The sequence below is a fragment of the Megalobrama amblycephala genome, linkage group LG23 (genome assembly GCF_018812025.1).
Source record: "Megalobrama amblycephala isolate DHTTF-2021 linkage group LG23, ASM1881202v1, whole genome shotgun sequence".
Taxonomy (NCBI): Eukaryota; Metazoa; Chordata; class Actinopteri; order Cypriniformes; family Xenocyprididae; genus Megalobrama; species Megalobrama amblycephala.
In genome coordinates this window covers 5,369,882-5,386,062 of record NC_063066.1, presented here as the reverse complement: position 1 = coordinate 5,386,062, position 16,181 = coordinate 5,369,882, and the positions used below count along the sequence as shown (strand labels likewise).

General features: G+C 38.5%; 1 protein-coding gene across 4 annotated transcripts; it reads left to right on the top strand.

Moving 5' to 3' along the window:
• Window positions 1–557: 557 nt before the first annotated feature.
• g3bp1 (GTPase activating protein (SH3 domain) binding protein 1) lies at window positions 558–10,264 on the top strand. Of its 4 annotated transcripts, none has more exons than XM_048176346.1 (12): window positions 558–715; window positions 1,764–1,880; window positions 2,793–2,874; window positions 2,971–3,144; window positions 5,333–5,423; window positions 5,531–5,621; window positions 6,175–6,385; window positions 6,506–6,607; window positions 8,795–8,912; window positions 9,157–9,282; window positions 9,363–9,472; window positions 9,552–10,264. In XM_048176346.1, exons 2-12 carry the CDS (start codon window positions 1,786–1,788, stop codon window positions 9,783–9,785), a joined length of 1,434 nt encoding a protein of 477 aa, XP_048032303.1. In that variant the 5' UTR covers window positions 558–715; window positions 1,764–1,785; the 3' UTR covers window positions 9,786–10,264. The 4 variants fall into 4 exon arrangements, with proteins under 4 accessions (XP_048032303.1, XP_048032302.1, XP_048032301.1 ...); XM_048176345.1 differs by having other exon boundaries at window positions 9,154–9,282; XM_048176344.1 differs by having other exon boundaries at window positions 8,795–8,936.
• Window positions 10,265–16,181: the final 5,917 nt, after the last annotated feature.

The following is a 16,181-nucleotide window of genomic DNA, read 5'->3' as shown; positions in this document are numbered from 1 at the left end:
AAAAAATAGCCATGTCAATTTTATTTTATTTATTTATTAAATATTTTGATTTCAAGAATATGGTAAATGTGTTTAATTCTAATAAAATAATGAAAAAAAAAAAAAAATATATATATATATATATATATATATATATATATATATATATATATATATATATATTTTTTTTTTTTTTTTTTTTTTTTTTTTTTTTTGTATTTTGGTTTCTGAAGCGACCAACATTTCTTCACTTCCCAATAATCCCCCAAATTAAACACACTCTTTCTTCATACATCACTGCCATCATGTTTTCTCACTTGAATACAGTTTCTAATGCGCACAGAAATCACCTGGCAACTCGTTAGTTTCGCAAACAAAATGCGCAAAACATCAACAAGTTCAGCTGCTGCGCAACTCACGTCCGTGCGGGCCTAACAACCTTGCTTTGATCCTTCGTTTCACTCTCGTTTTCAAACAGCCTGCATAGATTATGCTAATTAGGGAGGGCTTTGCGAGAGAACGAATGCTGATAGGATGCACAGATCCACTGCGTCGATCTGATTGGCTGTTCGGCTCCGCGATCAGATGGGCCGTTGATTTTAGTAGGAGCTAATGTGAAACCGGCACTTCGCCACACGCGCTGCTGCCAGTGTCTGAGCTAAAGCTTCACAGCTACCGGCGCTTCGCTCAAATCACTTCAGATTCAACCCAAACACACATTACTGATTCCCTCTCGGTAAGTTTTTTTTTTTTTTTGGAATTTAATGGTTAAATTATAAAAAAAAAAATCAAGCGTTTAAGATTTTTTTGTCTTCTGGTCCGGTTAGCGTGCTGAATCTGATAGCTCGTGCGCAGCTAATAGCCATGTGCTTTTTGTTCCGCATTTATTTAGTATAAATCAATAATTCCAACATTTTTCACATTAAATCACCTCGGATGTTCAAATAATACGTGTTAATTGAGAGTTTAAGCGGTAATACTCACGGTTAGGCCGTTGGGTGGGTTTTGTTGCTCGACGCTGAGAGGATTAGCTTTAGCTACATTCACCTCACCACCAGCCGACATTTCCGTCAAAGAACGATCCCGCGTTTACTGAGCTATTACAGTGTAATACACGCTTTATACATTAAATTTAGTTTCCATTTATGTACAATATCATCGTTTACTGTAGATAATGCTCATCTGATACAAGCTTATGCGACAAAATGCTGGACACGTGCACGATTCATGAATGAAAATCAAGCATTTGGCCTATAATGTGTGTGTCTGAGTAGATAAATGTCTTCTAATATGATCTGATTTGGTCATAAAGGAACCGGGCTCAAGATGGCAACGCGGTGTGTCTTGTTCGGGCCTACTTGAGTCCATTTCACAATGGCTTCATCTAATTAAGACTCAGTTTTCCATTGGCAATAATGTCCCACCCTACATGATGAGCAGCCAAACCAACTGCTGTTCATATGGGGTGTGACTAATCCCAAAAGAAATGTATAGAAACGATCGACTATCGACATTAAAATGGCCTCGTTGCTTCTCTATCTCGACTTAACAAAGAGATTTGTTTCGGTTTCACTGAAGGGTCGGTCCTTGTCTTTGCTCAACATATGTAGCGTTTAATAAGTTGTTCAACCAGAAATATGAATTGTCAAACTTACCCATCATGTTCTCTAGAGGAACACTACTGATGTTACTGACATTTCTTTTGTGTTCATCAGGAGAAAGTCATGTGGGTTTGTAACAACGTGAGGTGAAAATATTTTAATGAGTCATTTTTGTTCATTTAGTTGAAACCAGTTGACCAAAGAAATGGTGATGGAGAAGCCAAGTGCCCAGCTTGTCGGGCGAGAGTTTGTCCGACAGTACTACACCCTACTGAACCAGGCTCCTGACTACCTGCACAGGTGAGGATCATATTTGATCTTTGTTAGACAAATGAACTTTGCATAAATTTGATCACAATCCCTTACTGTTAAAGGGTTAGTTCACCCAAAAATGAAAATTCTGTCATTTATTACTCACCCTCATGTCGTTCCACTCCCGCAAGACCTTCGTTAATCTTCAGAACACAAATTAAGATATTTTAGTTGAAATCCAATGGCTCAGTGAGGCCTGCATAGGGAGCAATGTCATTTCCTCTCCCAAGATCCATTAATGTACTAAAAACATATTTAAATCAGTTCATGTGAGTACAGTGGTTCAATATTAATATTATAAAGTGACGAGAATATTTTTGGTCCGCAAAAAAACAAAACAAAATGATGTATTTAGTGATGGCCAATTTCAAAACACTGCTTCAGGAAGCTTCGGAGCATAAATGAATCAGTGTATCGAATCTGCTGTTCGGAGTGCCAAAGTCACGTGATTTCAGCCGTTGGCAGTTTGACACGCGATCCGAATCATGATTCGACACAAGATTCGTAACGCTCGGAAGCTTAATGAAGCAGTGTTTTGAAATCGGCCATCACTAAATAAGTCGTTATATTTTTTTTATTTTTTTTTGAAAAATATTCTTGTCACTTTATAATATTAATATTGAACCACTGTACTCACATGAACTGATTTAAATATGTTTTTAGTACCTTTATGGATCTTGAGAGAGGAAATGTCATTGCTGGCTATGCAGGCCTCACTGAGCCATCGGATTGAAAACTAAAATATCTTAATTTGTGTTCTGAAGATGAACGAAGGTCTTGCGGGTGTGGAACGACATGAGGGTGAGTAATAAATGACAGAATTTTCATTTTTGGGTGAACTAACCCTTTAAATGTTTAAAAAGTAAAGCTAAACGTGTTGCTTTTGTTCTTATTTCTCAGGTTTTATGGCAAGAACTCCTCTTATGTACACGGTGGTCTGGATAATAACGGCAAACCAGCGGAAGCAGTCTATGGGCAGTCTGTGAGTTTTTTTTAAAACGAGTGTTATGAATTTTTTTTTTTTTTTTTTTAAAGGTTGATTCAGTGTAGTAGCTCAATGTCATTCTTTTTTGAACAGGAAATCCATAAGAAGGTGATGGCTCTCAGCTTCCGTGATTGTCACACTAAGATCAGGCATGTCGATGCCCATGCCACCCTGAACGAGGGAGTGGTGGTGCAAGTGTTGGGGGAGCTGTCCAACAACATGCAGCCCATGAGGAAGTTCATGCAGACGTTTGTTCTGGCACCTGAGGTATGAAGATTTCTTCACAGATGTGTTATCAGATGATTAACAATTAACAAGACCTCGGGGGGAATAACTGAACTTGTCTTTGAATGTCTGCCAAAGCAGACGTAAACTATTGTATATGTGAGGATGTGTGAAGTGAAGACATTTCTAAAGACCTGCAAAATGGAAAAGGTGAATATGCAAATCGATAGTCATAATTTTAGTACTCACGGGAACGAAAATAACAGTAATTTTTGATGCTTCAATCTAAAACCCGCAGCATATATATATTTAATAGAAATGCGGTGTTTGATTTCACAATAGCACTATGCTCTATATAATTTATTTATTTATTTTTGAATATATATATATACTATATTATTTTTTTTTTTTTAATGTTTTAAAGGGTTAGTTCACCCAAAAATGAAAATTCTGTCATTTATTACTCACCCTCATGTCGTTCCACACCCGTAAGACCTTTGTTAATCTTCAGAACGCAAATTAAGATATTTTTGATGAAATCCGATGGCTCCGTGAGGCCTGCATAGGGAGCAATGACATTTCCTCTCTCAAGATCCATTAATGTACTAAAAACATATTTAAATCAGTTCATGTGAGTACAGTGGTTCAATATTAATATTATAAAGTGACAAGAATATTTTTGGTGCACCAAAAAAACAAAATTACTTAAATAGTGATGGATGATTTCAAAACACTGCTTCAGGAAGCTTCGTAGCGTTATGAATCTTTTGTGTCGAATCAGCTGTTCGGAGCGCCAAAGTCACATGATTTCAGCAGTTTGACACGCGATCCGAATCATGATTTGACACAAAAGATTCATAATGCTCCGAAGCTTCACTGAGCCATGGGATTAAATCAAAAGTATCTTAATTTGTGTTCCAAAGATGAATGAAGGTCTTACGGGTGTGGAACGACATGAGGGTGAGTAATAAATGACAAATGAAGTACAATGCCTAGTTTACATAAGTTTAACCTTCAAATACATCAGGAATATGGAAACATTTGGATTTGTGCTGAATCAGAGATCAACACCAGTTTCTCTTTCAGTTTCACTTTAAATGGACTCATCTTAGCTTGATCTTATAGGTACTTTTGTGTTCTGTTCTGAATACTGTTAAAATGAAAGGATTTGTTGTGCAGCGAGGGGAATCTAAAATAGCCTATAGCTGTTTATAATGTTTGTAAATCTTTTACTGGTATTTTACATTGTTTTCGAATGTTATAGTCTAATAAAAAGAAATGCGTGACTTAGGTTTTTCTCTCTCTCAAACACTTGTATATCTAGCGTATTTAACTATGCAGCAAACGTTTTAAAACATCTTGGAAAAGTTACTTAAATAACTTAACTAAAAGTATTAAATGGTCAATTCTTATTTTTGGTTAATGTTCAACCAGTCAATTATGTCTCTAGTGCGCCCTTAGAAAATGATCTAATGCGGTTCATGGATTCTTATCCATGAAATGCCCCACTTCTGGTATTTTGCCGTTTAATTGACATGGGTAAATTGCAGTCGAGGATATTTTTTTAAATCGAGGCCTCAAGTTTAATCGAGTAATTGTGACAGTCCTAAACTAATCATCTTGTAATGGATGTCACTTCAGTTCTGCATTCTAAGTATGAATTATCATATGCAGTCAGAACAATATAATGCAAGCCCTTTAAAAGGTTTTGCCACAAGCTCAACCCCGTCATGCTCGTATCGCAAGAGCATTTTTAACAAGACAAGAAATAGTCACGTTTTAATATTGCAAGATCACTTCTAATTTTAAGAAATCATTGGCTAGATATTTCTTGTGTGGAGTAAAGCTTAATGCTCAGGGATACTTAATTTTCTGCATTCCTCTTCATCTCCATCTTTTTCGGCATTATTTTCAAACACCCGGATCACTCGCTAATGTACTGTTGCAGAATGTGGATGAGGGAATACTTTTGGCTTTACTCGCAAGCTATAATGTCCAGTCTGTGCCTTCGTCTGTTTAAATCAAAATAATTATTGCTTGTTTAGTAAACAGATGACTAAATAGAAATTCACCTGCTAAAAGGGTTGCAAACTTGGACTTGGTGTCTTGGAAGCATCAGTTTGTTTTGATCTTCATTAGTGCAAGTTTTTAGCTCATAAAATGGCTATAGGCAGATTTGGCCTTTTTAAATTAATTAATTTTTCCTTTTTTTATTGCTGTAATCTTTTAGGGTACCGTTGCAAACAAGTTCTACGTACACAACGATATCTTCCGGTACCAGGATGAAGTGTTCGGGGACTCGGATTCAGAACCTCCTGAGGGTGAGTCGCTGATATTGTTGGTGTATTTCAGGCATCTTTAGAGTAATCGGTCTCCCAAATGCTCTCGCTGTGAGCAGATGACTTCATTCATCTCCTGTTGTTCACAGAGTCTGAGGAGGACGTGGAGGATCTGGAGCGAGTGCACTCACCTGAGGTGGTCCAGGAGGAGTCTGCTGGATACTACGAACAGACACCTTGGTAAATTGTGTTCAGTTTGACGGCTCATTTAATATAGTTGAGTTTGGTAATCACTTGAGTAGAGCGGGATGCAAATCATGTGGGTGTGCTTTAAGTCAAAACAAACCACACTATTGCTGCTTGATCATGACAAAAATCAGAATCATGATTTTTTCTTTTATCACAAATTCATGATTTAACACGATTATTGGTAGGTGATATGAGTCTTATTTCATGATGTAATTTTAAATCTCAGTGAAATTTCACAATTATAGACACATTAGTTAACATAGTATTAGTTTTGCTGAAGTAAAGTCCCTCAAAATGGTTACAGAAGACAAGTAAACAATACAATAAGAACAAGGAATTATCTTGTTTTCATAATCGTTGGAAGCTGAAATCGAAAAATCGATTGATTAATCATACACCCCTACTACACACTTCAATTTTGATTTTTTTTTAGATAAGTAACACTTCAGTAACCTTTAGTTATCGCAGTATGATACCCTCTAGAAAGTGAAGACTCCTTTTTACCACTGTATTGTGGTTTCATGGACATCCGTGTGTTTTTCAGCGTGGAGCCTGAGGGGCCGCAAGAAGAGGTGTCTGTAACTCCAGAGCCCCAGCCCGAGCCAGAAGCAGAGGTGGAGCCTGAGCCAGCAGCTGTGGAGCTAAAACCAGAGCCCGTAAGCCAGCCTGAGGTTCATGTTGAGGAAAAGACTCAGAGGTCTTCCCCTTCTCCCACACCTGCTGACACCACACCCACTATGCCAGAGGACAACCGGGTAAGACCACCCTCATTCATCACTGTCTGTTGAGTCTCTCATATCAACAGACCTGTATTTGTAAAGCTGTAGAGTCATCACAAACCGGATAAGTGAGATTAAATGCTTTATTGTTTTCAGCCATCTTCATGGGCTTCAGTCACTAGCAAGAATCTCCCACCGGGAGGAGTGGTCCCTGCCACAGGAGTCCCTCCACATGTTGTCCGAGTCCCATCTACGCAGGTAGACACTCACAACAGACTCTTTTACTCCATTTAAAGATTTAATATCGGTCTAGTAAATCTTATCCCTAACCTAATTCATGTAGTTACAGCTTAAAGGTGCCCTAGAATCAAAAATTGAATTTACCTTGGCATAGTTGAATAACAAGAGTTCAGTACATGGAAATGACATACAGTGAGTCTCAAACTCCATTGTTTCCTCCTTATATAAATCTCATTTGTTTAAAAGACCTCCGAAAAACAGGCGAATCTCAACATAACACCGACTGTTACGTAACAGTCGGGATCATTAATATGTATGACCCCAATATTTGCATATGCCAGCCCATGTTCAAGGCATTAGACAAGGGCAGCCAGTATTAACGTCTGGATCTGTGCACAGGACAATAGCGAAAAATGGCAGATGGAGCAATAACTGACATGATCCATGATAACATATTTTTAGTGATATTTGGCAGGGAGCGTGCGATTTTAAAGGGGCCGCAGCCTGAATCGGTGCATAGTTAATGATGCCCCAAAATAGGCAGTTAAAAAAACGAATTAATTAAATTCTATGGGGTATTTTGAGCTGAAACTTCAGACACATTCAGGGGACACCTAGGACTTATATTATATTATATTATATTATTATCTTGTAAAAACTGTTTCTAGGGCACCTTTAAAGTAAAGTCCAACAGTAGCTATGTTTCCATCCACTTATTTTTATGCGTATTTTGGGATATTGCATAAAAAAATGCTGGATACACCAAGATGCACAAAAATTCTAAAAATGTGCATAAAATGTATGTGCTCAATTGAGTTGGTTAATTTATTTTTTTTTTTTTATCCAATAAGAAAACTGATAGAAACACACTTGCCGAATAAATTCCTTGATGCGCTTCAAAAGTCATGTTACTTTGCACGATGGGGCAGCATAACTGGACTAAACAGCAGGCCGTTCTCATTGCACAGCATCTGAAATGCTGTTTTGATCATTCTTAAATGCCCGAGCAAAGTCTGTCGTCAAAGTGGTTTGGTGTAATTACCTCCCAGTACTGTCTTGCATGACTGCGTTCACGAACAGCAGGCATCCACCTCCAAAAGCAAGATAACATGACCGTGTTTATCTGCGCACTCTGAGGCACAAATCATTTATTATAGGCCTTTACAACAATTATTATACACAGTGGCTTCTACTTTTCTTAGTAATATTTAGCGCCAGTTTATCAGGAAGTGACGATTTTGTTCTCTTCGACTCGCTGGATGGAAACAGTGTTTCATTAGCAAATGTTTTATGCGATATTCCAATTTTGTGCTCAAGTTAAATTCGCAACTTTGGATGGAAACACAGCTAGTGTGACTTGCTGTACATTGTACATCCTAATCAAGGTAGTTTTGTTCACCCAAAAATGACATTTCTATCAATTACTCACCCTCATGTCGTTCCAAACCTGTAAGACCTTCGTTCATCTTCGGAAAACACACATTAAGATATTTTTGATTAAATCCAAGAGGTTTTTTATCCCCAATAGAAAGCAACATAATTACATAATTCGAGGTCCAGAAAGGACTAAAGACATTGTCAAAACAGTAGACGTGACTGCAGTGGTTCAACCTTAATGTTATGAAGTGACAAGAATACTTTTTATGCACAAAAACAGAACAAAACAAATAACTTTATTCAACAATTTCTTCTCTACCCTGTCAGTCTCGTACACATTTGGCACTGTGAACGCAGTTCAGCACTTCTGTGTTTGCGTCCGAATGCCGCCGTTCACGTGAGTACCACAACACATACGTGTGATGCTGATTGTGGAGCTGTCCAATAATGAGCCGGCGTCTGGACGTAAACACAGAAGCGCTGATCTGTTCACTGTGTCAAATGCATACAAGGATTTTTTTTGTTTTTGTACACAGTATTCAGTCTCTTCATGACATTAAGGTTGAACTACTTTTCTGGACCTTGAATGGCGATAATTGTTGCTTTCTATAGGGGATAAAAAAAAAAAAAAAAAAAACTCTTGGATTTCATCACCAATAACTTTGTGTTCTGAAGATGAACGAAGGTCTTATGGGTGTGGAACGACATGAGGGTGAGTAATTAATGACAAATTTAATTTTTGGGTGAACTAATGCTTTAAGTAAATTTGCATTAAGTGATTTCATATACAGCCTTATTTTCATGCGTGATTGTGATTATGATCCATAGCCACGTGTAGAGGTGAAAACAGAAACGCAGACCACAGCACAGAGACCCCAGAGAGACCAGAGACCACGTGACCAGAGACCAGGACCCGCTCCAGCTCAAAGAACATCGAGACCAGGAGGTGTGCAAAAGTGTAGTGAATCTAGTATGGGTCCATTTTTTACACTTTTGATGCTTTTTAAAATATTTACGAAAGACTTGATTAGCTGAATTTGATCTTAACTGCTTAAGGCAGCCTGAGCGCTGAAATGAACTTCATGTCTGCATATAGTGTTGAAATTGAAAGTTAAATTAAAGCACACATCATGGCCGTTCCACTAGAAACCTGAAAGCAGGAATCAATCTGTTTGATCTCTGTTTAGCAGTGAGGGAGGGTGAGAGCGGAGAGTCGGAGGTGCGGCGGACGGTCCGGTATCCTGACAGCCACCAACTCTTTGTTGGAAACGTACCTCACGACGTGGATAAGAACGAGCTCAAGGAATTCTTTGAACGTAAGTGGTACAAACAGCATTTTTCAGTTTAAACTTTTTATTTCAGATCCTCCTCTTACCTGCGAATCTCTTTTGCACAGAGTACGGCACTGTCCTTGAGCTGAGAATCAACAGCGGCGGAAAGCTGCCCAACTTTGGATTCGTGGTATTTGATGATTCTGAGCCCGTGCAGAAGATCCTCAGTAATCGGGTACGTGTGACTTTCAGATGTTTTGAGGTACGGGATATAATGCAGGATCATCAGAATGACCGTTTTCTTTATATCGTAGCCCATTAAACTGCGAGGAGATGTTCGGCTGAACGTAGAGGAAAAGAAGACCCGCTCGGCCCGTGAAGGTGACAGGCGGGACATCCGCCCCAGAGGCCCCCCGGGGGGACCGCGTGACAGGATAGGCGGGTCAAGGGGACCGCCCGCCCGTGGAGGCATGGCTCAGAAACCCAGTTTCGGAGCCGGTCGAGGCACAGGACCCAGCGAGGGCCGCTACGCAGGACCACGTCAGTGAGGCAGCTCCCACGTCATTCACTGCTGATGCAAGTCACCCTGGTTAACACAGATGGCTTCCCTGTTCCCTGTCTCCATCCCTCACTCCAGGACCCAGGAGTGTGGTTATATTTGTTTCTTTATTTGGACTTCCTTTTATTTCTGAGATTGAACTTGAATTTGTTGTAGAAAAACAAAACTACTTGAATTGGGGAAAGGAGAAACCTATCATTTGGTTTTAGCGTTCTCTCCCTGTTTCTTAAAGGAACGTGTTTTTACTGCTTGGGCAATCCTGTGTATTGCTAGAACCCGCTTTCAGGTCAAGTGCAAGTATGGTTTTATTTGGAATTTGCCAAGTCGAATCATGGTTGTGTGTGAGTGACTATCTAGCATGTAAAGAATCCTGTTTGCCTTCTACTGTTGCACTTCATCAAGAATGACAACATATTTTAACAACTCCACTGATGAGAGAACAAAATAAACTCTATGTACTATTTTGAAGCATGGTTGTGTCTTGTCTAGGTTAGGAATTGTCAACGGGGTTCGTACGGCAATGGAAAACGTGAAGGAATTTTTATTTGACTTGTAGGCCTTGAACTACAACTAAAAGTTTCAGTGTTTTAAGCCACTGCTAGACAAGTTTTTTTTTTTTTTTTTTTTTAAAAGGAAAAACTATTTGACAAGATAAAAATTTAAAATATTTCTTTGACTTAAGCCTGAAATGAAATGGTCTGTTCCATTTATAAAAAAAAAAAAAACCCTTTTGACAAAATAATGTTTGCATATGTGATCATTTGATATTTTAAAGGGCATAGAAATTTGCATGCCAAATGATCTGGTAGGTTTTTACAGAGTTGAAGAGCAATTTATTTTAAAAATTCTCAATTCCAAAATTTTTAAATTGCTTTTTGTAAATGGTTTTAAAGTTGGTTCTAAAATACTTACCTGGTAGTAAAATCACCAATGACACAGTCCCCATCAAATCAAATCAAATCAAAAAAAAAAAAAAAATTGCAGTATTTATGATTTATCCATGCACGTTTATTTTTGTAAAATTCACGTGCCCTCGTAAACTATAATCAAAAAACGTCTCTTCTCGCAATCTCGCCTCTTATGACGTTTACAGGCGCTGTCACTCACATGACATCACACCATCCAATCAGTTCCCCATGGACCAAATCATGTTCTGCCCTACAGTTTTTCCTGCTTGAGAAGTAGTTGTCATGACAAATCAGGTCCTTCCTTTAAAATGTGTCTCCACAAACTGTGAGTTAATTATCCTAAGCGCAAGAAAAATGAGTGCATAATAAAACCAGTTTATTGTAATTTCTTACACTTGATTAACTTGTAATAAATAAAAATAGCCTAAGTCAATATATGAACCATTAATTTGTTTTATTTATAACTGAAATATTTGGACATTTAACACTTCGTTTAACTCAATTACATTACAGATGTTTGTGAATACATGTAGAATAAATGCAAATGCAAGTATAAACTAATATCAGGCTAATCGGGTATCTGATATGCCAGTACGTAAGCTAACATACAGACATAAATGGTCATTATAACGTAGTTGAAACGCTTTTATCATAACAATTTTGTAGGAATTTTAATCCAGCGCTAAAAAGAGTACCTATTAAAAGCAATTTGAACCAGTGGGATCACTTGGGGTCCTAATGGAGACCTGATTTCAGGGGGGACCCAATTTGTCACTACACCATTTCACTAGGATATGTTACAATAGGAAGAAAAGGCGATTGCAATTTCTGTGTCATGTCAAATTATACATGGTATGAGTTATTTCGCATTTTAAATGTCGAAGAGAATCCTCATGCTCATTGGTTGCCGCATCTGTAGATACGCTAGTAGCATAGTGTTGTTTGGTGATCATTTATATATATATTATGTTGTTCCAAATCATATTTTATATATAATATATATATGTGAGAATATATGCAAATCTAATTTCTAAAGGCTCCAGCACCTGAAGATATTCTCAATCTTTTTTCCATTTCTGCCGGGGTAGTGCTGGTCATAACAGAAAAGTCAATTTTGCACCTATAGACATCCATCACCCAGCCACCAAAATGATGAGATTTTGCAATATTGTGCTGCCACTCTCAACAAATATCAATATGTTATATTGCCCCAGCAGTGTTCTTTACAGATACCTTATCTTGAGGCACACACCGGCCAATCATCTTCCCATTTTCTCAGTCTGATCGAGTTACTGAGATTATTCGGCCTAATTTTGAATTCAAGTTCTTGCATCATACCGAAAAAAATCACAACTGTAGCTCATTATAAACTACATTAACAGTGAGAATGATTAGCGGTAGCTGTGATGTAGGGGGTGTTGACCAGCAGGTGGCCCAGCATTAGTATTCATGAGAGGGAAAGTGCAGCTTCTCTTCGCCACTTGATTTTGAAGCCCCACACCCTCATGACCCACATGAGTTCAAGATGTCCTCATACAGCTGGCCACAGCCCACCAAACATACGGCCCCCCAGCTGGACCCTCACAAAGCCTTGGGCTCTGCAACACAACAGATACCGGCACAGATATTTAAAGAGCTAGTTCGTATTTACTCACCCTCATTTTGTTCTAAATCGTATAACGTAAAAGGACATTTTGAGGAATTGTCCTTGCAATTAGTCCCCTTGACCATTGAGGCTTTTATGCTTTAAAACCATAAAGCACCATAAAAGTGGTCAGTACTATATTATACAAGGCTTCCCTGTGTGAGGAACATACTGAAATTAAAGACATTATTTAATGAATATCTTCCCCTCTAGTGAGCTGTGAACCACTGCAACCAAATCATTCAGAGTCAGTGAATTGAACCAGATCAGTTAAATTTGTGAATGAGTCATTCAGACAGTTTTTAAGCAAATCAATCATTCTGTTCAAAAGTTGTAATAATGTTTTATAAATAGAGTGGTGCTGGTAGGAAATTCAAGCACGCCGCCGTTTGTCTTTGCGTCATTATATGGATCATTTATAGCCTTTTCTCACAGCAGCTGGAATAATTAAACTCATTTTGATGGCGGATTGTAATCCAGAAAGGTCCAAATGACAATCATCAGTGACAACTGGAGATTCACCTGTATTCAAAAGCAAAAGACTTCAGATTGAGGAGTGGCTGCAGAAATTGAAATCTACAGGTAACACTAATATACACTAAATACACAGTCACGCAATGCTGCTGTTGTTAACATTAACAATTTGAGAACAAAGTATAACAATAATAATAATTTGCATAGTTTGATGTGATCTGAGCTAAACGATCATTAGATTGAATCACCATTGGCAGCGTGATTTTCTCAGTTGGTCAAAACAAAAGTGGCAGACATGTTACTTACTTGTTCAGATGATATTTTCCTGCCAAAATTCTTATTTTGGTCATACTTCCATGATGTAGAATCTGTGATTCCGAAGTACAGTGTCCACACAGATGTGATGACTGACAGCAAACATTAGATTCATCCGCACTGAGGATGTAATTCTAATTCTGCAAATAACTGCAATTGCAGGTTTCAAACAGAGATGGCGACAAAGAGGCAAAACTTACGGCCTGCAGCTTTTATTTATGAATCGGTCGACTCCTATACATAACGCCACTGAAAAATAGGTCATATACATGCACTGTGCTTGCCTTGCATTATGATCACTGTACATTAAACTTCAGCATTCACTTAAACAACATTAGCCAATATAGTAGAAATATCAATTTTCGTCTCATTTCTAATCTTCCCTTTCTCTCTAAAATTCTAGTGAATTGTTTCTCATTTACACTCATCTCACTTTAAACAATCTTTTTCAGCCGCTTCTGCAAACTCCACAGCACTGAAACAGCATTAGTTAAGGTCACTAATTACTTGTTAATAGCTTCAGACTCTGAATGCCTTTCCATTCTGATCCTTGTTGATCCGAGTACAGCTTTTGACACTGTAGGTCATTCTCTTTTACTTGCTTGTCTGGAAACTGTTTGGTGTTACTGATAATGCGTTAAGCTGCTTCAAGTCTTATCTCGCAGACTGTAGGCAGTTTCCTTGGGCGGATGCAAGTCCAAAGTTGGTTCAGTTCAATTTGGTGTTCCCCAGGGATCGATTTTGAGCCCCTTCATTTTTACATTTTTCATCTTGGTCTTAATTTTCATTTTTACACAGATGACACCCAGATTTACACTCAATCAAATCCTGGTGATAATGCAGCCGTCACCATTTTTTAACACTGTATTTCTGAGATAAAAGTATGGATGTCTCTAAATTTTCTGTCTAAACAGCGACAACACTGAGGTTATGCTCATTGGTTCTATGTAAATTTGGTTCTTTGACCTTAAATGTGGAGGTCTCTGATCTTGTACAAGTTGATTTTCTGATCATATTTTTTTTCCAAGCACATCTTACCAATTCCAATCCACATCAAGCTTAATAACTCCCATTAATTTTGTATTTAATCATTTATAAGTGATATATAATTGTTCATGAAGGCTGGAAGTGAGAAACATTATATTCAGGTGTGCACGTTTTCTTTTACAGATAAAATGAGCCAATTTTTTTTATTATTTTTTTTTAACTCTGACTAATAAGTCAAAAATGATTAAATGCGCATGAGAAGGATGCAATACTAGTAATTGCAAAGTTAAGGCATGACTAATGGACAGCAAAATGCTCATTGGGTCAGCAGGGTCAGACAAAAACAGGTGAAGAAAAGACTGCAAAAGAATTAAGTGTGAAGCCATCAGGAACCCTTTAGTCTCCAGCGCCACCATTTTCCAGAAGTAACCTACCTGAAGTCTCCAGAAGTGCAAGGCGTCAGGATCTCAGAGACTTAGGTTAGGTAAAGAATCCTAAAAATGACCGGCACTTAATAAGAATCACAAGCTGAAGTGTTGTGAAATACATGAAGACTGGGTTTTTATAGGCCTTATAGACAGACAGCTTGAGAGTGGCTCCTGAAGGACCAGCACCACATCCTCTTGTACCACTGTTTGAAGAATTTATCTTCCAGAATCTGGCAGGAAGTAAGATAGACTAAATTCATTTTTAGTCCATCTCCTATCCTGAAAAGTCTGTCTTGTAGAGATGGACATAAAATGAACTTAAAATTGCATTTGTGTTCCATAGTCACACACATGCACAATCGCCCCCTGGTGGTTGGCTGGAGTGTAGGTCATAATCTCCACCCTCTACATGTAATCCAACGGGACACCGATTACACTTGTGTATGGTTTTAGGTAGTTCTCATCACCCAGACGTATGTTCAAGTGTTTGTTTTCCCAATAAGTCTGGTTTTAGTTAGTTATTTGATGGTGTAACGTCTTGATTGACAGCTTGTGATTGAGTCTGTGGGCGGGATCTTAACACCGCGGCTCCACCTCAGGATCTCTACTGCACAGACTCGGGCTCCGAATGACGTAATCGGCAACGACAGTCTCTGGGATATTTTGGTTTCATTCTTCTACAGTGGAAGGAAGAGGAGACACTCTTAAATAATGACAGATTTCATTTCATTTTTGGGTAATCTATCCCTTTAAAAACATTTTACCTCCAGAGTTTTTTTTTTTATTGCTAAATTGTTAATAAAACAAAACTGGCATCTCTGTTTCTCAGCTAAGACTGAAAATATTCATTTCTCATTGAAGGAAAAAACATTCTGTCAAAGCCTTCATGTTTCACTGGCTTCAGGCCCCGCGGCGGTTTTCAGTGTCAGCTGTAATGTAATTCTAGTCCCACTGTAAAGCGCGGGGCAGTCAGAGGGGCCGGTGGTCTGGAGAGGGGGAGGAGCTCCTCCAGACTACTCAAGCGAGGGGAGAGATCGACTGAGCCTTTGTGGTTCATAATCCACTTGCATAATTTAAAAGCCCGTGCAAGCATGGCCATAAGGCCGAGTATGTATTCAAATGCAGCCACATGAGGCCTCTGGGAAATCCTTGCAAAGTGTACGGTACTTTCCAGAGCCTGGATCTGCTTAATTGACTTTCCTCTTAAAATTGGTTGGGGTATATAAAGCTCCAAAAAACAAACGCTTCAATATTCAACATGACTTTGACTTTTAAAGGCGCAGTGTGTAAATTTTAGCGGCACCTTGGGGTGAGGTTGCGAGTTGCAACATAGGGAAGCTACGGTGGCTGACACAGGACAAAGATGTCGTCGTCTGAGACAGCAGAGAGAAGCTGGTCAAGCAAATGCACTCTGTAGAGCAGGTTGTCCGTTTAGGGCTACTGTAGAAACATGGCGGCGCAAAATGGCGACTTCCATATAAGGGGACCCGCGGTGTATGAGATAGAAATGGCTCATTCTAAGGAAATAAAAACATAACGGCTCATTATGTAAGGTCTTTATACACCACTGAAAACAGAGTTATGTTTATTATATTGCATTCCTGTCAACAGATCCTCCTAAAATATTA